The following is a 20,841-nucleotide window of genomic DNA, read 5'->3' on the forward strand; positions in this document are numbered from 1 at the left end:
GGGGGACAGCGGAGCCTGGGCTTCCGCTTGGCGTGGCCTCGGGGTCTTCAGTTCTGCACCTGCTGAGGCCCTGTCCCCCGCGGCCCCGGCTCAGCCCCTTGGTCCAGAGGGGCCGAGAGCCAGGATGAGACGGCGGGGCCGGCTGGCCAGCCACCTGGAAGGGCCGGGAGGCCTCAGCCCGGGTTTAACGCGCTGGGAGTGGGGGTGACTTGAAGGGGAGGACGGTGCAGAAGGCAGGGGGAGCCTCAAAGACACGGGGGTTCCCCGTCCGTCCCAGGGAGGCTGTGCCCTCAGCCCACATCAGGAGCCCGTTGTACAGACGAAGAACTCGAGGCTGGGCAAGTCAGGGCAGTCTGTCCGCCCAGCGCTGTCGCTCAGAACCCCAGGTCCGTGAAATCCTCTACCCTCCTTGGGCCTCAGGCCAGACCAGGACCCCCTGGTGCCCCCTCACCCAACACCAGAGCCCCCCTCCCCAGACCCCCACCGTGGGCTGCTCCAGAGGCAGGCCTGGGCCTCGGAGCACCTGGCACCTGACGGGAGGCAGCTCCTGGGGACACAGGTGGGGCCTGGGGAATGGCCCGGGCAGGGGGGGCGTTGGAGGAAGTGAATCAAAGGCGGGGGATGGGAAGGAAAACAGGACCAGGCAGAGGGGAGGAGGGAGCAAGGTGAGACCTGGTGCGGGCACCCCAGCCACAGGCCCGGGGCTCCGGGAGGGGGCTCTGCCAGCGCCTGCTCTGCCCAGCGTGTTGGAGGCGTGTTACGTTGGAGGCGTGTTAGCCGGGAGCAGAGCGAGGAGGACGGCCCCCAGGTCACCAGGGGGAGCCCCGGGGCCTCCCCCGCAGATCCTGGACCCCCTGACCTTTCCTCCCCGAGGCGCCCTCTAGGCCTCAAGTTGTAGTTCAGCTCCAGGCCCAGAGAAGCAACAACACCAGCCCCGGCTGCCGACAGCTCAGCTGACAGCAGGACCAGCTGCATGAATAGGACCCCTGCCCTGGTGCCGCCAATCAGGGGAGGACACACCTGCAAGGACACTGTCCTGTCAGATCTTCCCGGGGCCTCCCTGCTACCTCCACCTTAAGCCCTAGGACGGAGGACCCAGTGCGCTCCCCTCCCCAGAGCACCCCTGCCTTTCCCTCCCTCCCCTCCCCTCCCCGGGCTGTACCGTCACCTTCCTCACTCCCAAGTTCCAAACGCCCTTCCTTTGCCGCCCTAACCCGTTCCCTAAGTCGTTTTTTCTAGGAATTCCCTTTTCTCCCTCTGCCATTTACCCAACAAATGTCCTCTTACAGTTTAGCTCTTGGTTCCGAATTCTTTCCCAGCCAGAACCCAAGTGCCTTTGTCCACCTCCCTCCCCCCCCCCCCCCGACTCCCCCAGCCAGCTGGGCCCAGCGGGGACACGGGATGACGCCCCGCTGGAGAATATGAGGATGGGATAAAGGCACAGAAAGTGGGGGCAACAGGCACACCGAGCCCAGGAGAGCGAATGCTGCCCCAGGGACACCACTCCCAGCTCTGCCCGGAGCTGAGGGACAGCCCGGGAGATCCCGGCTCAGGGCAGACCCGGGCACCCTGGCCTTGGCCACATGGCGGGCCAAGCTCCTTGCTGACGCTGCACTTCTACAACACCCCCACCTGGGCCTCCCCACCCCACCCCACCCCATCAGGGCTGGCGGTGACCCGTGGCCCAGTGTGGGCCCTGCCAGGCCTCGCCCCGCCTCCTGGCTGCCTGGCTCCTCTGGGGTCCCTTCTCCTCTGTCCACTCAGGGCTCTCAGCCAGCGCCGTCCACCCGTCTCCCTCCTGCCCCTTCCCAGCTCAGCCGCGTACCCATGCCCCTCCGCTCCTCCTCCCAAACCCACCGCGTGGCCAAGCCCCATGGCTCCTTTTTTAAAAAATATGTTTTTATTGATTTTAGAGAGAAAGGAGGGGGGAGAGGAGAGAAACATCAGTGATGAGAACCATGGACCGGCTGCCTCCTGCACACCCCACGCTGGGGATGGAGCCCGCAACCCGGGCCTGTGCCCTGACCGGGAATCGAACTGTGACCTCCTGGTTCCTAAGTCAACGCTCAACCCCTGAGGCCAGCCGGGCCGATGACTCCGTTCCAGTGCAACTGCTCCTCCTGCAAACACCCAGGGCGGCCTGCTCTTCGGCATCACCTCGCGGCGAGTCCATCCTGGCCACCCCAGGTCCATCCTCCCCCTGCGTCCTGTTCAGATGTCCCATCACAGGGCGCCCCTGCCGGCTCCAACCCCCCAAGGCTCCCCCCACCCCCTCCTGCCCTGCAGCTGTGGCGGAACAGACCGCCCAGCAGCCCCCTGGGGCCACTGCTGCTCCCCACGCCTGACTGCAGCCCCTACCGCCTCCCAAAGGCCACCCGCCGGCTCCGTGACTCACTCCCATCTCCCCCATCACGTGCGAGGGCTCGTGGCCGCACCAGCACAGGATGCCCAGCTCAATTCAACTGTCAGATAAAAACAGTTTTGCAAGGGACATCCTCCTGCTAAAAGCGCTGTCCTAGAAGCAGAGTCCTGGCTGGCTTTTGCCAAACCTGCCGCCGAGCCCAGATCACAGGCCGCGTCCCTCGCCCCTGCCCAGGAACGGCCCGTGATGACGCCAGCCAGTCGGACGTGAGCACCTGCACCCTGCCCCTCGGCTCCTCTTGGGGGCCCAGGACAGTGGCACCCGGTCCCTACACCACCCCACTCGTGCCCAGGCCTGAGGGCCGCGCAGGGCCTGCCAGGCTGTGCCACGGAGCCTGCGGTGGGTTCCCAGGTGTGACAGCGAAGGGGGGACTCTGGTTTCTTCGCTCTGGTACCCACACCTGCATGCCTGGTGCTTCCGGGCACAAAACTCTGACAATAGGACAGGTTCCGGTGGGAGGGAGGCCATAGGGTGAGGGGAGGCCATGGGGGTGGGGAGGGCAGGGCAGGTCCCTGGGGCCACCTCTGGAGGCAGCCAGGCGGGGACTTGTGGGCTAAGGCGACAGCCCACCAGGGCGTCAGCTCTCCCTGCCCGACCAGCACACGCAGGCCCTGCCCAGAGGCCACAACCAGGGACCGAAGCTCCACTCGCCGGGGGGTGCCACAGTGGTCACCCCCATCAGCACCCTACTGTGCGCCCGGGTGTCCTAAAGCATCGTTTTCATAATAAAAACTTTAAAGTAAAGGGGGCGGAGTCACTGCTGCCCCTGGAGACCACCTCCTGGCACTAAGTACACGTGTGGGGGCGTGGTGCCCGCCTCAGGCCCTGGTGCCCGGGAGAGGCTGCGGGGAAGGTCCCAGGGCTCCTTGGCCACAGGCTCTGCCACGCAGGGGCCACGGGCTGGGCCTCCAGGAAGCCTCGGGCGAGGCCACCCCACCACCGGACGGGGGACGCTGTGCGGGGCAGCTGCTCCCAGGGCCACGCCCGCTCCTGCGCTCCAGGGAACACAAGGGCAGGCGGGCAGGAAGCAGGAGCCGGAGGCGGACTTGCTGAGCGGGTGCAGGTCCACCCCAGTGGCCGGACCGCGTGTCCCTGCTCGGCGCTGGCACTGTCGTGGGGCAGTGCCCAGGGGGCCTCAACCCACGTGGACAGCTGGGAAACCGAGGCCCAGAGAGGGGCCCACGCAGGGCGGCTGGGGACGCAGAGCAGGGAGACCGGACACGGGGCTGGGCTGGAGGTTTATTGACGAGGGCAGGCTGGCGGTCCTAGCGCCCCGCGGGCCAGCAGGCACACAGGGCCCGGCGCTCCGCCTGCAGCAGGAGGGTCTCCGTCTGCAAAGGAACAGGGACCATCAGGGTGAGAGTCGCCCGCCCCAGCCCAGGGGTGCTCCACCTCCTGGCTTCTCCCAAGCCCAGTGGCCGTTCCTCTGGGGGGGGCCCTGACGGTCTGCACCCCACTTCCTGCAGGGACCCTCTGCTGCTGCCCCACTTCCCCGAGTCCCTCCCGCCCCTCCCCGCTCCCGCCCCTCCCCGCTCCCCCTGCACCGTCTGCCTGGGGGCTCTTCACACCCACACCCCTCCAGGGAGGGAGAGAGAAACATCATGGTGAGAGAATCCCTGTGGGCTGCCTGCTGTGCCCCACGGGGGGGGGGGGGGTGCTGCCTGAACCCCAGCATGTCCTGACCTCGCGGTTCATAGGTCGACCCTCAACCCCTGAGCCACGCTGGCTAGGACGGAGGGCACTTCTTCCTGCTTCTCCCACTCTCCCAGCCCCTGCCCGGCCCTCCCCATCCTCTAAAGGCCCCTCACCTGGGGGCTGGGCCTCCCTCCTTCCTGCTTCTGGGAACCCCTCTGCCCCGGGACGGGTGGGTCCGTCACACGGACTCTCTGGGGCGGGAAGGCTGGGGGCTCCCTGCTCATTCCACACTTGGGGGTCGCCCTGCCTCCTGGACCCAGGCAGCCTGTGCACCACCCTCCCTCCCAGGCCACCCACCCTCCCGGCACTCCCCACCCCAAGGGGCCCCTCCACACACACACACACACACACACACACACTCCGCCGCCAGGGGAAGGCTGGGAGGGGTGGGGTGGGGTGGGGTGGGGTGGGGGTGCTGGACCGGTGCGCCCCGGTGGCTGGAGCCGAACGGGGACCCTCACCCGCGCGTCCAGGCTGTAGGCCGTCTTCCGCAGGTCCTGCAGGGCGCGCTGCATGAACTCGAAGGCGTGGCAGTCCACGCACGGGCGGCCTGCGGGGCGCGGGTGAGCTGGGGGCCCTGCTCCATCCCCGAGGCCTCCCACCCCCACCCCCTACCCCCCACCCCCCACCGAGGGGCGGCCAGGGAGGCGGGGCGCGGGATGCCGGGAACAAAGAGAGGCGGCCTCCCGCACGCAGGACCGGGACAGGGACCGGGGCGGGGACCGGGACAGGGACCGGGGCGGGGACCGGGACAGGGACGGGGACGGGGACGGGGACCGGGCGGGGACCGGGGCGGGGACCGGACGGGGACAGGGACGGGGACGGGGACGGGGACCGGGACGGGGACGGAGACCGGGGCGGGGACCGGACGGGGACGGGGACCGGGGAGGGGACGGGGACCGGACGGGGACGGGGACGGGCCGCGGCACGTACTCTGCGCGGGGACGGCGCTCCCGGCGGGCTCGGCGCGGGCCTGGGCGCCCAGAAGCAGCAGCAGCAGCAGCAGCAGCGGCCTCGGGGGGCTGCACGGCGACGGGGGCGCCATGGCCGAGCGGAGGGAGCGGGGCCTGCAGCGCAGAAGGGTCCTCGCGCCCGCCTCGCCCCCTCCCCAAGCCCCCCCCCCGCCGCGCCCCCCACTCCTCCCGGGACCCGCGAGCCCCCGCTGCGCCCCCTCACCCCGACCTCAGCCTGCGCACACCAGCCCGAACCCCCTCCCTCGGACACCCCGCCCCGCGGCCCCGCGCCACCGCCCTCACCGCGGTCCGGACCGCAAACGCAGCGCCGGCGACTGGGGGAGACGAAGTGCGTTCGGCGCGCACCACGCATGCGCTCCCCGACCTCGCCCGGGGTCCCCCCCCCCACCAGTCCCAACCCGTCGTCATGGAAACCGGAGGCCTCGGAACCCGCAGATTTAAAGGGACCAGAGTGGCTCAGGGATTCCGGGAGCCCCACCCCGGGCTGAGCCTGGAGCACCGTCTGGTCCAGGGTGAAGTCAGGAGGGCTGCCTGGAGGAGGCGGTGTCTGGGAGGGACCAGCAGAGCCATCGCCCGAGGGATCGAAGCGGAGGAGCCGGCCGTCCGGGGGCCTGGTGTCCCTGGGCCGATCCCCGGCTGGTGGCGGCCAATCGGGGGCTGTCCCGGGAGACCCGGTCCAGGAGCGACCCGGGCACGCGCAGCCACCTCTCGGCCCTGACTCCGCCAGCCCGGCGGCCGGACCCGTCTGGCCTGCCTTCCCCCTCCCGGTGCCGACACCTCTTGGCCGCCCCCCAACTGTGTGCCCTCGGAGGGCGGGGTCCGGGGGTCTCTGTTCCCCTTGCTCCCCTTGAACACGAAGTCATTGCCTTAAAGAGAAAGCCGATGAGCGTGTCTGGCCTGCGAGTTCGGGGGACCCACTGGGCGTCCACGGGTCGCCACTAAGCCCAGCAGGGCGCCCAGGCCGCCACCGAAGCCGCTACCCCGGGAGGCGCCCCAGCCCCGTCCTGCTGCGCCGGGGACGGGGTGGGGGGGGGGAGCGCCGGGTGGGGGGCAGCGCCCGGCCCCGCCGCCGCCGCCCTGGCTCTCGGATCAGTGGTCCCGCGGGCACGGGGGGAGGGGGGAGGGTGCGGACTCGCGGCCCGTGACCTCCACGCCGCTCCTGCTGCAGCCTGCCGGGCGGGGGCGCCCAGAACGCGGGAGCAGGGCGGTGGCTGGGGTCCCTGACGCGCTTCTAGGTCCCCAGCCCGCACCGAGTGGCGGGGAATGTGCGCCCGGACCCCAGCTGGCGGCCGCTCCGGTCGCCCCCCGCCCCGTGAGCGCGGGGACAGCCTCCCCCTGCGCCTCCCCCACCCCATCCCCTCCCAGGCCCGGCCTGACCCTCCCGCCGCCGCGCCATCCTCGGACCCCGCAACCAGCGCTCCCCGCAACCGCGCGCCCCTGCGGAAGGGACCAGGCCACCAGTTGGGCGAATCTCGGGGCCCTGAGAACGGGGTCCCCTCTCCCCGCCCGCATCCCCTCCAAACAACACAGACCTGTGAGCCCCTCGCCCCTCCCTCTGCTGTCCCTTTCCCTCATCTCCCCAGCCCCCAGGGGCCAGCCCTCCCCACGGGATGGCAGCAGCGGCCCCCAGGTCCCGCCCCCGCCATCGAGCTCCGCTTGGGGAAGGGACTTCCCACTCAGCGAGTCCAAACCTGACGTCAACCTCCGTCTGCCGCCCCCCCAAACCTCAGTGGCTCTGTCCGCAGCTGTCCCGTCGGGGGCGGCCAGACCCACCAGCCCTAGAGATCCTCTCCATCCCAGAGCCAAGGGAGCCACAGAACCCACCACTCCCACCCACCGCCCCATGTCCCACGCTGCCCATGGCCCTGGTCCACACTGCCCACTAGTCCACGCTGCCCACGGCCCTAGTCCACACTGCCCACTAGTCCACACTGCCCACGGCCCTAGTCCACGCTGCCCACGGCCCTAGTCCACGCTGCCCACGGCCCTAGTCCACACTGCCCACAGCCCTAGTCCACACTGCCCACTAGTCCACACTGCTCACGGCCCTAGTCCATGCTGCCCACAGCCCTAGTCCACACTGCCCACTAGTCCACACTGCTCACGGCCCTAGTCCATGCTGCCCACAGCCCTAGTCCACACTGCCCACTAGTCCATGCTGCCCACGGCCCCATTTCCCACACTGCCCACTAGTCCATGCTGCCCACTAGTCCACGCTGCCCACCGCTGTTTGCTCCCCTTCTTAGCGCTATGTGTTTTAACCAAGGTCACCTCTCCGAGAAAGGTTGTCTCTCCAGGTGGGGATATTTCCCTGGAGTTAAGGATTAACAGGACTAAGGAAGGGAATAAATCAGTAAAACCCCTTAACTAAGTACCAGGTGGGTAGTTAATCACTTTAACTAGGAACAATCACGATTAAGCTACATAATCTTTAGGATAATCTCCTTCAGTTACTTCCTTGTAGCTTAACAGAACAGTAGAGTAGTGACCTTGGAATGGAAATAACTAGCCCTAACCTTTGGAATAGAATGGATAGGATTAAAATCTACAGAACTAGAAACAGGATTTTTGGCAAAGGTTAGATAAACTATGGACATGAAACAAGGAACTGTAGAAGTTTAAGGGAGGACCCAAAACATACCATGATGTAACTACAGAGGCATGCTTATAGGATCAAATGGTATAAATACAGATGTAACAGGAGAATAAAGAGAGAACCTGGCTATGCTGGTCATCTGAACACTGTCTCCGTGTCCTTCATTCTTCGCCCATGCCGTCCTCACCTTTGGGGACCCCTGGACCGCAGGGGCTGGACCCCAGCACCCACCCCTGTCTTCCCAGGGTGGCCTGGGCTTGCAGAACTCACCTGTCGCCTTCCATTCAGGGACCCCGCTGGGCACGGCGTGGCCTGCGGCCTGGGAAGCACCACGTGTCGTGCGTTCGGTCCAGTGTTTCGATGCTGAGTGGTCGCCCACGGCCACAGTGGAGGCTGCAGCTCCTCACTGTCCCCGGCAAGAAGCTCCGCAGACCCAGCGAGATGACTCCGACCCGGAGGGAGCGCCTGGCCTGCTCTCCACCTCGGCCGGCTGGCGGGGCCCAGCGCTCACATGGGGCCACTCCCGGCGGCTTCATGTGGGGACAGCAGCCGACCACTGCTGTCCAGTTCCAGTCCGAAGGCCTGTCGGGTGGGGAAGGAGGGACCAGAGCCCGGTGGGAGGTCGGGGTGGGCGGCAGGGCTGTGAGTGGAGAAGTGGGACTTGATGGGAGAGCAGGTCTGACCGATGGCAGAGTGTGAAGGGCTGGACGGAGGGGGTCTCTGACCCTTCGCATCGCGGTGACAGACATGTCCATGCCCCGGAGAACATTAAGTCTGAAGGGACCGTCATCGGCCGGTGTGAAGCACGGTCGGGTTCACACTGTGGGTGGGGCGCTTTGGCCGGACGCTGAGGAAGGAGACACCCAGAGGAGTGCTTTTGGGGAGACAGGAAGAGTCCTGGGGTGTAAATGAGGAGGAGGAGGTCAGCGACAAAGGGAGACCTGGGAGCAAGACTAGAGGGAGGGAGGACAGTTTGATCTGCGGGGCGAGTGGTGGGCGCCCCACAACCGGGCCCGGTCCCGGCCGGCCTGGAGAGGGTTTCTGGCCCGGCGCTAGGTCTTTGTCTATCCTAGGCACTGCCTCCTGGGGCCGGGTGTGTGTGTGCGCAGAGCAGACGGAAAACGGGGCCCCACAGGCGGAGGGCTTGGGGGAGACTGTCTGGTACAGGGACACGGGCAAGGCCGGGGCAGGGACCGAGGCCACTCTGCCCCCCGCTCCCCATTGCTCCGTGCACAGCCCTGTCCTCTCCTCACCCCGTGGCAGCCCGGGCCCCCTCCTGGGCCCTCCTGCTCCACTGCCGCACCGGAGGTGCTTTTTGGTTTTTCACTTTTTATTGATTTCAGAGAGGAAGAGGGACACTTCAGTGATGAGAGAACCATTGATCGGCCGCCTCCTGCACACCGCCCCCTACTGGGGATCGAGCCCGCAACCCAAACTTGTGCCCTGACCGGGATTGAACCCGGGACCCTTCAGTCCTCAGGCCGACGCTCTACCCACTGAGCCCAACCAGCTAGGGCCAGACGAGATTTTTAACAAAGGTTCGAAGGCAATTCATTTCAAAAAATGGTGCTGGGGCATGAGCTATCCATATTTAAAGCCAGAAACGTTGACTTTCTCGTATTGCCGTCTGATGGGTGTACGGGGAACCAGGTGATTTTGATGCTCAGGTGGCTGATCCGTTCAAGCATCCATTTGCTTCTCAGGTTGGGGTTCCCTTCCGTTCGCCCTCTTCCCTCCTGCCCACTGGTTTACTGGCCGTCTCTCTCTCTGACGTACAGGCATTCCCTCTCACTCCCGCTGTTGATCCTCGGCTGCTTTTACTCCTGGCTGGTGTGGCTCGGTGGAGAGAGCGTCGGCCTGCAGACAGAAGGGTCCTGGGTTCGAGTCCAGCCAAGGGCATGTGCCTGGGTTGCACGCTCTTCCCTGGCCCAGGCCCTGGCAGCAGCGAATGCATACGTGTCTCTCACATCGGTGTTTCTCTCGCTCTGTCTTACCCTCTCTTCCACTCTAAGAACCAATGGGAAATACCCCCGAGGGAGGATCAAAAAACAAAAAATCCTCCGTCGCTTGGAAATCTGGCAAACACCTCCTCCTCGAGGTCCGCCTCCTCTCCCGGAGCCCGAGGCGCGTTTCCCTGATGCCCCGGAACCGCCCCAGGACTCAGAGCCTCCTGGCCCCGAGGAGCCAGGCTGCCGGCGCCGCACCCCGTGGGCTCGCCTGGCGGCTCCTGCCCCGGCCCCGGAGCCGCAGCCCCGCGCCGCCCCGCCCGCGTCCTCAGGAAGCCCGCTCCGCAGCCGCGTGTAGAGCTGCTTCTCCCGCTCACGATCCGTTATTTCTCTTCTTTTCTATGGAACTTACTGGGGTGACGTCGGGTGACCAAACGGAGCCGCTCCCAGGGGTGCAGCCGCAGCACCGCCCGGCCGGTCTCCTTCCGCCCCGCCCCCCGCCCCCCGCTCCGGTCGTCACCACACTGCGGTCTGTCGGTGAACAAGTCCAGTTATTATTAAATACGCTTTTATTGGTTTCAGAGGGAGCGAGAGAGGGAGAGATCCCCGAGTCGGCTGCCTCCTGCGCGCCCCCCACCGGGGACCGGGGACGAGCCCACAACCAGGCGCGCGCCCCGACCCGGAATGGAACCGGGACCCTCCGGCCCGCAGGTGGACGCTGTCCGGAGCCACACCGGCCGGGCCGGGGCACGTCTCCCAGTAACAAGCCCATCGCGCCGTCCGCCGCCGGGAGGAGCGTGTCACCGGCCTGGGGCCCGCCTCCGGCGGCGGGGCTCCGCTGCGGGTGGGGTGGGGGCAGGGCTGCCAGGAGAACCCGCCTCCGGAACGTGGGCGTCCCCCCGGTCCGCGGGCCTCTCCCACCTCCACGACTCCCCGCGGCCGTCGTCCTCTCCCCGGACTCCGAGTGCAGCTGCCCCTCCCGGGGGCGCCGAGGCGCGCCTCAACTCAAGTATGACATGCCCCGCGGGCTGGGCTTTCGCGGGCGCGGCCTGGCGCGGGCACACGCGGCGGGCGAATGAGAGCCGGACCAGGCCGGCCTTCCTCCCTCCCTGCGGCCCCCGGGCCTCGGCGCCCCACAGGCGCAGTGTAAGGCCTCGGCCGGCGGCGCGCGCTCTCTCTCGGGGACCCGCGGCGGAGCAGCTTCCAATCGCCGTCGCCCGCGCGCAGGCGCAGGCGCCACGCCCCTCCTCTGACGTCACGCCGTCCCCGGAACGGACAGTAGGCGGTGCCCTGTCACGTGACGACGGACGGCGCGCCTCAGCCGGCGTCGCCACGCAGCGTCTCGCCGAGGCCCCGCCCCGACGACACGTCACCGCAGACGCCAGGCGGGCGCCGCCATGTCGGGGGGCCTCGCCGCGGGCGCGCAGGTGTCTTCATAAGATGCCGGCTCGGCGGCGGCGCCCGGCGTCCCCCCCCCAAGATGGCGTCCATGCGGGAGAGCGACACGGGCCTGTGGCTGCACAACAAGCTGGGCGCCACGGACGAGCTGTGGGCGCCGCCCAGCATCGCGTCGCTGCTCACGGCCGCGGTCATCGACAACATCCGCCTCTGTTTCCACGGCCTCTCGTCGGCCGTGAAGCTCAAGCTGCTGCTCGGGACGCTGCACCTCCCGCGCCGCGCGGTGGACGAGGTGAGGCGGCGCGCGCGGCGGCCTCCGGGGCCGGCCCCCCGCTCCCGGCGCGGACACGCGGGGCCCAGTGCGCGGCGGCGGAGGAGCGCGGCCCCGGGCCCGGGCGGGGAGCCTCGGAGGGCGGCCTGGCGGCTGCGCCCCACGAAGTGGCCACCGCGCGGGGCCGCGCACGCCGGGGCCCGTCCCCGCCCGTGTCTGCGTCACGCGAGTTGGGGGCTCGGGTTGGTTTCCCCGGGACGCGCGTCGGGTGGTTCCGCGCGGAGGGGCCGAGCGCCAACCGTCGTCCCGCCCCCGCGGGCGTGTCCGCGGCGCTGCCTCCTCGGGACGGCGCGCGTGGGCCGGTCCGCCCGCCGGGCCCGGGGCCGTGGGGGCCTCGGCCGCGCTCTCCCCTGACATGTCCTCTCCATCGCCTCGAGCGAGGAAGGCGGAGGGGGACCCCGCGGGGATGGAGCCGGTCCCCCCGCCTTTCCCTCCGGGAGGCGCCGCCGACAGCCCCGCTCGGTCGGGGGGCGCGGCCGTGACGGCGGGTGTTGGCGGGCGTGGAGGCCACCGCCGTCTCCGTCCGCGGAGTCCGGGGGCCCCGGCCGCGCCCCCCGCGCTCAGTCGCGATGGCCCCGCCCCGGACCTCTCGTCGTTCGGGACAGTGTTCCTGAGGCTGCTGCCCTCTCTTTTATTTACTTACTTGCTCACGGCCTGAAGTTTCCCGTGTCTCCGCCCCCACTGGGCCCCCAGCGCGCCCACCGCGAGCCCCGCCCTCCCCGCCGTGGCGGCGCCGTCCCTGCATCCCGGTGCGCGACGCTGAGCCCCGCACCCGGACCACGGCTCTCCCACGGGCTCGGGGCCCGGGCCGCTCCGCGGGGGCAGCGCCGGGCGGCAGCGGGAGGCGGGGCGCCCGTCCACGGAGGAGACAGAAGGGAGCGCCGGGCCGCGGTTAGGTGATCCTGTGAGTGACGTGAGACGCGGCAGAGCTTACAGCGCCACCGAGGCCGAGCGGGCCTGTGCCCGTGTTTACCAGCGCCGGCCGGTGGGGGCGGGGCCGGCCTGTTGGGGGCGGGCCGGTGGGGGCGGGGCTGGCGGGGGCGGGGCCTGGAGAGACCCGCTGAGCTGGCGCCGAGCCTGGGCCCCAGGCTTCCCAGGGAGCGCGGCCTCGGCAGGAAACAGGAACCACCAGAAGGCTCTGCGCCGCCCCGAGCCCCCTCGGGCCAGGCGGACTCACAGCTGGTGTCTCCGCGCGCACGAGACACGGCCCGGCACTCGCCTTGGTCTGTGGGTCAAACCGTCAGTCACTGGTTCCCCTTCTTCTCTCTGGGCCATTGGGAGACGCGGGCCCCAGCCGCAGCCGGAATGGAGGCCTCAGACAACTGGGCCGCCGCCTCCACGGACCAGAACACACGGCTGTAGGGTCTTAATTCTCCCCTAAAACATGCCCAGCTGCTCTTCAGCCGCATGGACTGAACTAAGGAACCAAAGACAAGTTTCCTCTGGGGCGGGATCCACCGGGAGCCGCGCTCGGGGAGCTCTGAGCCGGTCCGTTTCTGGCGGTGCTGGTCCCGGGCGGCTGGTCCACAGGGTTTCTCCCCGCCGCCCCCTGGCCTCCCGAGCGGTCCCCTCCGCCCCGCGCACCGGGCGCTGTCGCTGGAGCCGCGCCCCCACCCGCTTCTCATGCCGCGGTGTGAGGTCGATTTCTAGACATCCCGTGTTTTTTCATGTCATAAGCATGTTACAGACGTGTTTTAGGTGAGTGTGAGATGGCGTCTCTGCTGAAGCCTTCCTGGCTGCCATGCCCTCCCTGTACAGCCTTGCTGTGTCCTTTCTGTGATGGTCGCTGCCCAGTTCCTTCTTTTCCTCCCCGTCCCCCTGCCAGTCACCAGCACCCTCCGGTGTATTGTCTCCTGATCACAGGGAGGCTCTCTCTTGCCACTAGCCAGACAGTGTTTCCTGTTGCTGTTTGTAGGTACCTTTTATCTGGTTATGAAAGTTCCATCCCTAGAATTTAAAAACTTTATTTTAATCGTGAATGAGTTTTAACAACTCTGTTGAGATATAGCTCAGGTACCATACCACGCACTCCTGTGACAGGGACAGTTGAGTTGGTGGTTGGTGTGTATCATCCTATTGAACTTCAGAACATTTCCGTCAGCCCCAGATCAGCCCGGTGCCAACCAGCAGGCCCCCCCCTCCCAGCCCTCGGCACCCACTCATCTGTTCTCTGTGCCTGTGGATTCCCCGGGTCTGGACGTTTGCTGCGTGGACTCGTGATCTGTGGCCTGGACGACTGGCTTCTGCAGTGGCGCGGTGTTCCCACGGCTTACCCTGTGGTCCTGCCTCATCCTCTATGACGAGGGATGTCCCACTGGTTGACTCACCGCTGTCGTCACCAGCCACTTGTCAGCTGGGGAGCACGGGGTGTCTCCACCTTGTGTCTGTTGTGGGAGATGCTGTGTGGAGAGTCATGGCGAGTCCTGGTGGACGCGGCTCTTGGTTTGCACTGAGGACGGATGTTTTCAGTCCTCAGGTTGCCTGGGGGGGACTGTGGGTCATAGCGTCACTGCTCACCCTGCGAGGCCGTGTGGCCCACGTGCTGACGCTTTGGTGGGGAGGGGCTCCGGGTGGGCAGAGAGGCGCTGGGGGAAGAACTCGGCCTCCGGGCATGGAGGGGCCAGGGCCCAGCCCGTGTCACCCTGGGGCTCTGGCGTGCTGGCCTCCAGGGTCTCCTGTGCTGTCCCAGGGGAGTGCCGGGCCTGGCTGCTCCTGAGGCTCCTGCTAGCGTGGGCGCCTTCTGTCCCGAATCCCAGCGCCTGCTGACTCCAGGCCCAGTGACCTCTGTGCCCTGGGGAGGCCTCCCCAGATGCGGGGCGCGTGGGTCACAGAACCAGTGAGCACGCCCCACGCCTTCCCTGCCCTCCCAGGAGTCACCCGGGCCTGGGGAGTGTGCCAGGGCCGCCCGCCCGGCCGCCGCGCCCGTCCTCACCACCTGGGCCCAGCTCTCCACTCCCAGCAGCCTCATCAGCAGGCTCCCTACACGGTGTGGCGCCTGGTGTGATTCTCAGCAACACGCACTCACAGGCCGCAGACAGCCGTGCGAGCTCCGTGCAGATGCCGTCAGCTTCCAGGGGCCTGGTGCTGCTGTGGGAGGCTGGGGCGCTGGGGCTGCCCCGCAGGAGAGCGGCCGCCAGCTGGTGGGAGCACTAGATCTGAGGGCACTGCAGCCTGGTGGAGGCTGGGGGGCAGGAGGAAGGGGGCTGTGGTTCCTGTGAGGGTGGGCCTGGCAGGGGGCAGGTGCTGGAGAGGCTGGACGCTGCCCTGTGCTGCCCTGCCCAGAAGCTACAGGGAGTTTGAAGGGGCCCCTCTGTGTTTAGAAACAGAGGATGGTGGGCGCACCTGGTGCTCTGCTCCTCCTGCCTGCACTGCTCAGGGCGGCGGGGCGGCTCCCCGCAGGGCAGGGCCCCTGAGGACGCCCTCCCCCCCTCCCCCCCCCCGCAGATGAAAGGCGCCCTGGCGGAGATCATCCAGCTGGCCGCCCTGGACTCGGACCCCTGGGTGCTCATGGTCGCCGACATTCTCAAGTCCTTTCCCGACTCGGGCTCGCTTAACCTTGATCTTGAAGAGCAGAACCCCAACGTTCAGGATATTCTGGGAGAACTTCGAGAGAAGGGTATGTCGCCTGTTTGGTTTGTGCTGGGAGGAGGGCAGCAGGCTTCCCGAGAGGAAACGTCTTTGTAAAAACGCATCTGGTCTCTGAGGGCTTCATGGGCCGTGTCCTGCGCAGGAGGGCGCTGGGTGCACACACCGCCCCCACGCTGCCTCGGGTCCGCACGACCATGAGACGAGCCTATAACCCGTAGCCTCCCCGCCCGCACTTGCTTGTTCTGAAACTTATTCTCTTCCTGTTCACACGCCCCCGCCCCCCCCTTGCCTCGCAGCCCATGAGGCGCGTGCACTGCCTGTGCAGGGGGTGTCGCCAGTGCCTAGAACAGTGCCTGGCACAGAGCAGACAGATGCGCAGCAGTGGTGTTGGAAGCATCAGCAATTCAGTTGTTCAGATCATGAGCCAGGCACTGTTAGAAATGACCGTGTCTGAAAGGACACGTGAAGGAGAGCCGGCGGCCCCTTACCGAGGGAGCCGTGTCTGCTCCGTGGGCCATGGCCTGACTGCGGTGGCTCCCAGCCCCTGCGCACTAACTCGGGGACAGACAGGCCTCGGAGTCAGGTGGAGGCCGGTGGCTGCGCTGAGGCCCGCGCTGGCCTGGCGGGTACCTGCTCCAGGACTCCAGGAGGCGGGTGGGGAGCCCCCTCCTCACTGCTGCTTCTGGACGGACAGTGACCGAGTGCGAGGCGTCTGCCATGCTGCCTCTCGAGTGCCGGTACTTGAATAAAAGCGCCCTGACGACCCTCGCTGGCCCCCTCACCCCCCCGGTGAAGCACTTCCAGCTCAAGAGGAAACCGAAGAGCGCCACGCTCCGCGCCGAGCTCCTGCAGAAATGTGAGTGCCGCCCCCGGACCGCGATGGGTGGGGAGCGGCCGCGCTGGTCTGTCTGTGGCTTTATTCTTAGCTTCCTTTTAGATTTCACGCTCTAAACGGTCTTTTCGGAGTCCTGCATATTGCTACACTGAACTATGTTCTAAAATCTATTTTGGAAACTTCAGGATTTTCAGGTTTAAGTATCTGTACTTTTAGTTGTAAAAATGAAATTTGTCCCGAGTCCCACGGGCGACGAGACAGGCGGCCTCGCACAGGCTGTTCCTGCTCCTGTGACTCTGCCTCGTTCTCGGGTGCAGACCTGGGTTTGGCTGGAAAGGTGTTCGGGGCTTGGTTGACGTTCCCCAGCTCGCGGCTGAGGGCGTGTGTGTGGCAGGTCCCGGCCGGGAAGCAGGGAGTTCCATTCCTTCAGCCAAAGAGCAAAACACGGACTTCAGGGGTTTTGAGTGGCTGTGGGATGGATAGTAACACGCTCAGCGCCACGTCAGTCACCGGTGCAGCCAGCACGTCAGTGAGACCGGGTGTCGCGGGCTAAACGGGAAGGGAGACAAAGCAGGCCTGGCGCTTAACGTGTCAGTAACACACATACGTGCCCCGTCCCCGAGAAGCCAGACCAACCCAGCAGCTGCCGCGACCCTTGGTTCAGATGGACAGTGCCCCAGGCGAGCACAGCCCCACGGCGCCGCTGTCCACATGTGGACCCCCGTGTGTGGGCGCGCTGCTCAGAGTTGCAGGCTGTGTGTCTACGGGAGGACTCGCCGTGCACCTCCTGGTGCGGCAGGTGGGGGGGGCACAGTTCCCAGCAGGGGCGGGGCACTCCCTGTGGGGCCCGCTGACATGCACCCTTCCCCTCGCAGCCACGGAGACCGCCCAGCAGCTGAAGAGGAGCGCGGGGGTGCCCTTCCACGCCAAGGGCCGGGGGCTGCTCCGGAAGATGGACACCACCAGTAAGGCCGCCCCCGGACTGCCCTGGGCTGCCTCTTGCTCAGGCTCTGTTCAGAGGGAACTGTCCCTGGTGTGTGCAGTGACGACCCTTTGACAGATGCCGGCCAGCGTGGGGGAGGGAGCCATGGAGCTGGTGCCAGCCGCTCACCAGGCAGGCAGGAAGGCGGGCGAGGTGCTGCCTGCAGGGAAGGCCATTGCTGGTGCAGGCTGCCCACGTGGCATTCTTGTTCGGTGTTTTTGGCAAAAATGTCATAGGTTGGCTGTGATGTTGTTGTTGGCTGAGGCCTTCTCTGCTGAGCAGGGGGCCTGGCACCGAGTGCTTGTTCACAGGCGAGAGCAGGCCCCCCCCCCCCCCCCGGGTTTGGACGCAGCAGGGCCATGCGCTCAGGGCTGTGGGTCAGGCTCGTGCTGCTCAGCACCAGCAGGCTCCTAGGACCAGGGCCTCGCGGGTGAGCGTCGTCCTCTCGGGCACGGCAGCGACCTCTGGTCCAGAGAGCGCGGCTTGCACGGGCGGCAGAGACGGGCCACGGCCACTGACGGCCCGTCCTCCCCACAGCCCCTCTCAAAGGCATCCCGAAGCAGGCGCCCTTCCGCAGCCCCACGGCCCCCAGTGTCTTCAGCCCGGCTGGGAACCGGACCCCCATGCCCCCCTCGAGGACGCCTCTGCGGAAGGAGAGGGGCGTGAAGGTGGGCGTGCCCCGTCAGTGTCTGTCCTCGTGGCCGGCCTTGGCGCGCTCCACACCATAGCTAAGGCGGCCTCTGTCTGTCTTGGCAGCTGCTGCACATTTCTGAGCTGGATACGGTCGGTGCCGGCCGAGAGGCAAAGAGGAGAAGGAAGACGCTGGGTGCGTACCTGGGCCCCCGGGGTCGGCGGAGGGAGCGCTGCCACCGGCAGGGGCTCGGCCCGGGCTCACCCCTGGTGCCTGGTCCCAGTGGGGCCGCCTCTCGGAGAAGGTGGCCGCAGGGGCAGCCCTTTCCCGAGAGCGCGTTTCCTTCTCTGCTTGGAGACGGGCTTGGGCAGCGTTTCGGGGCTACTTGCTGAGCTGCTTGAGGGGGGCTACTGGGGGCACTGATGAGGCTCTGTCCGCAGACACGGAAGTGGTGGAAAAGCCGGCCAAGGAGGAGACGGTCATCGAGAACGCCACCCCCGACTACGCAGCTGGCCTGGTGTCCACACAGGTAGGCTCCCAGCCAGAGCCTCACGTGGCCACTGTGCTCCCTCGTCCCGATCCTTAGCCACTAAAGTGTGTTGTTGGAGAATATATATATGTATATATATGTGTGCATACATACGTGTGCGGTGTGTATGCATATGGACATGCATATGAGAGGCAGCGCTGGCCAGGGAGCCCCCGGTCTGTGCATGTCACGTGACACATGCTGGCGAGCTGAGATCACCAGATGTGGCGCCTTGCCAGGCCACTTTCCTGCGCGGGAGACAGGTGCCCGCCTCTCCGAGTCCCCTGCGCAGACTGTGTGAGCAGCTGTGGCCTGGAGAAGCTTCCCATTGCGCAGCTGTCCTCGCCTTTTCCTACTGTGCGCACGTCTCCCTTCTGTCGTGTTTTCATAAGAAAACCGTTGGACTTTTTTCTTTACTCAAAGAGGGCTCGCTTGGGGCTCCTTAACCAAACAGGAGCCCAGCCCTCCTCTGCTGGGGCCCAGAGCAGCCCTTCCAGCCGGGGCGGCACGTGCCCTGCTCCAGGGCAAGGCTCCTGGGGGGCACGGAGACCCAGGCCTCTCCTGGGGGGGACCATGCACTGTCTTCCAGAAACTCGGGGCTCTGAACAGCGAGCCGTCGCTGCCCTCCACCAGCTACCTGCCTGCCACCCCCAGTGTGGTCCCCGCCTCCTCCTACATCCCCAGCTCCGAGACGCCGCCAGGTAGGCCGTGGCAGCAGCGGGGGCCGCCCTCACGAGGCCCCAGGCGCCCACCTGCCAGGGCCCCCCGCCCGCTGTGCTGCTGGCCCTCCTGGGGCGACAGGCGGTACCTCAGCTGCAGCTCGACCGGGAAGTGGCCAAGGGGGCAGAGTGCAGGGCCCGCGGGTCCCCTCCTGGTCCTAGAACTTGCATCCCAGAGGCCTGTGGTCTTACCTGGTCGGGCTCCCCTTTGCTGCCAGGAACAAGGTCCCAGGGAGAGGGCGGCCAGAGACGCCTTGGGGTCTGCCAGCCAGGTGGGCTCCAGAGCTGCCTTCCTGCCTCGCCAATGACCAGGACGAGAACTGGCCCAGGCCAGGCACTGAGCAGAGCCTGGGTGTGGTCTGAAAAGGCCTGAGGCCTCTGGTCCAGGGCAGGGCTCTCTGCAGCCTGTGCCCACCCCAGGCGGGGGTGCTGCTTGTGGCGCTTGCCCTGCTGCAGCCAGAGGCCACCTGAGGGCCCGGGGGCCTGGGGAGCCCAGGTCTCAGGGCCGAGCATTGCCCCGGCCAGGCAGGGTGGGCAGGGTAGTCACCACCAAGAGGGGCCGAGCCGGCACAGGGCTTGGGGTAGGGGTCCCCAACTCCTGGCCCCTCAGCAGGCCTCACTGTGCTTACAGCCCCACCTTCCCGGGAAGCCAGCCGGCCCCCTGAGGAGCCCAGCACCCCGAGCCCTGCCCTGCCAGCACAGTTCAAGCAGAGGGCACCCATGTACAACAGCGGCCTGAGCCCAGCCACGCCCACACCCACGCCTGCGGCGCCCGCCTCACCTCTGACGCCCACCACACCCCCAGCTGTCATCACCCCCGCTGCCCAGGCACCTCCAGTGGCCATGGTGGCCCCACAGACTCAGCCCCCTGCCCAGCAGCAGCCCAAGAAGAACCTGTCCCTCACGGTAGGTGTGCCGGGCAGTGGGGGTGCCAGCGGTGCCTGGCAGGGCAGGCAGGTGGAGGGAAGCAGGACCTGGGCCGCGGCCCAGACACTTACCCCCCCGCCTGCACTGCAGAGAGAGCAGATGTTTGCCGCGCAGGAGATGTTCAAGACGGCCAACAAGGTGACGCGGCCCGAGAAGGCCCTCATCCTGGGCTTCATGGCCGGCTCCCGAGGTGGGTTCGTGTGGCCGGCCCAGGCGTGGGGGGCCCTGGGCCCTGCAGGGGGGGGAGGGTTGGGCTCCTTGGCCCTAGGACCCGCCCAGCAGCCTGCGCCTCCACAGAGAACCCGTGCCAGGAGCAGGGGGACGTGATCCAGATCAAGCTGAGCGAGCACACGGAGGACCTGCCCAAGTCGGACGGCCAGGGCAGCACCACCATGCTGGTGGACACCGTCTTCGAGATGAACTACGCCACAGGCCAGTGGGCGCGCTTCAAGAAGTACAAGCCCATGGCCAACGTGTCCTAGGGCCGGCCGCCCGCCCTGCCCCCCGCGGCACAGGTCCCGAGGGCGAGGCCCTGGCTTCCGAGCCCCGCCTCGCTCTCGGGGTGTTTTAGACTGATTTTTTAAGTTTTAAAATGGGTTACTTTTTGTGTGATCTAAGTCACTTTTTTGGATTCAATATTACATTTTTGAATGTTAAAGTTAACCAAAAAAGTTCTAACTTCCTAATTTTAGTGACAGCTCTGCCTGTTATAGACTTTTACTTTTATTTTTCTTAAATTCCATTGCCCTCGAGGTTGAGGGGACCAAAGGGGGGCCAGGCGGGCTGAGAACAGGGTGGGGACAGGCTGCTGAGGCCGAGCCACACTCCCGCCCAAGGTTTTCTAGTCTTTTGTACAGTTGTGAGCATTTGAGACCAGCCTCTGGGCGCCCGTGTTCATTGTACAAACTACCTGAGTGATTAAAGTTTAGCTTTTCTACAGGAAGCCCAGGGCCATGTTTTGGGGGCAGCGCCCCCTCGGGGTAGGGTGGGGCTATGGGAGGCTCTTTAGAGGCGGGAAGAGCCAGCAGCTCGTCCCCACTGACCACATCACCTTTAATGGGGACTTGGAACAACTTATTTTTAAAATTAAAACACACACGTCGTTTCAGTCAGCTCTGCACTTGCTGTTCTGATGTCTGTTAGACTCCCTGAGACCAGCCTCTCGCCCTCGTCTGAGGCTGGGGCATTGGAGGGCGTGCTGGGCGCCTTGCAGTGACAATTCAGACCAGAACTTCACGTTGCCTCCCATATAAAACACGTTTAAGAAA

At 66.7% G+C, this 20,841-nt stretch overlaps 2 protein-coding genes across 4 annotated transcripts; one reads left to right on the forward strand and one right to left on the reverse strand.

The window, feature by feature from the left end:
- Positions 1–3,648: 3,648 nt before the first annotated feature.
- NICOL1 (NELL2 interacting cell ontogeny regulator 1) lies at positions 3,649–9,097 on the reverse strand. 2 transcript variants are annotated; one of them, XM_081092743.1, is made up of 5 exons: positions 7,958–9,097; positions 5,570–5,957; positions 5,051–5,184; positions 4,579–4,667; positions 3,649–3,753 (listed from the first exon to the last, which is right to left on the reverse strand). In XM_081092743.1, the coding sequence occupies exons 2-5, from the start codon at positions 5,659–5,661 to the stop codon at positions 3,688–3,690; spliced, it is 381 nt and encodes a 126-aa protein (XP_080948869.1). In that variant the 5' UTR covers positions 5,662–5,957; positions 7,958–9,097; the 3' UTR covers positions 3,649–3,687. The 2 variants fall into 2 exon arrangements, with proteins under 2 accessions (XP_080948869.1, XP_080948868.1); XM_081092742.1 differs by lacking the exons at positions 5,570–5,957; positions 7,958–9,097 and adding an exon at positions 5,374–5,467.
- Positions 9,098–10,198: 1,101 nt separating this feature from the next.
- NELFA (negative elongation factor complex member A) lies at positions 10,199–20,510 on the forward strand. 2 transcript variants are annotated; one of them, XM_081092661.1, is made up of 11 exons: positions 10,199–11,323; positions 14,807–14,978; positions 15,645–15,806; positions 16,661–16,750; positions 17,305–17,435; positions 17,524–17,593; positions 17,839–17,927; positions 18,517–18,628; positions 19,278–19,552; positions 19,664–19,763; positions 19,871–20,510. In XM_081092661.1, exons 1-11 carry the CDS (start codon positions 11,114–11,116, stop codon positions 20,053–20,055), a joined length of 1,596 nt encoding a protein of 531 aa, XP_080948787.1. In that variant the 5' UTR covers positions 10,199–11,113; the 3' UTR covers positions 20,056–20,510. The 2 variants fall into 2 exon arrangements, with proteins under 2 accessions (XP_080948787.1, XP_080948788.1); XM_081092662.1 differs by lacking the exon at positions 10,199–11,323 and adding an exon at positions 12,139–12,266.
- Positions 20,511–20,841: the final 331 nt, after the last annotated feature.

Source organism: Myotis nattereri (genome assembly GCF_964212035.1).
Source record: "Myotis nattereri genome assembly, chromosome: 1".
Lineage (NCBI taxonomy): Eukaryota > Metazoa > Chordata > Mammalia > Chiroptera > Vespertilionidae > Myotis > Myotis nattereri.

Coding starts and splice junctions, on each gene's coding strand:
- NICOL1 (XM_081092743.1), bottom strand. CDS start 5,661: ATGGCTCTGCTGGTCCCTCCCAGACACCGCCTCCTCCAGGCAGCCCTC. Junction 5,185..5,569: donor TGCTCCAGGCTCAGCCCGGG/GTGGGGCTCCCG, acceptor TCTGCGCTGCAG/GCCCCGCTCCCTCCGCTCGG. Junction 3,754..4,578: donor CCTACAGCCTGGACGCGCGG/GTGAGGGTCCCC, acceptor GTTCCTTTGCAG/ACGGAGACCCTCCTGCTGCA.
- NELFA (XM_081092661.1), top strand. CDS start 11,114: ATGGCGTCCATGCGGGAGAGCGACACGGGCCTGTGGCTGCACAACAAG. Junction 11,324..14,806: donor CGCGCCGCGCGGTGGACGAG/GTGAGGCGGCGC, acceptor CCCCCCCCGCAG/ATGAAAGGCGCCCTGGCGGA. Junction 17,928..18,516: donor CTGGCCTGGTGTCCACACAG/GTAGGCTCCCAG, acceptor ACTGTCTTCCAG/AAACTCGGGGCTCTGAACAG.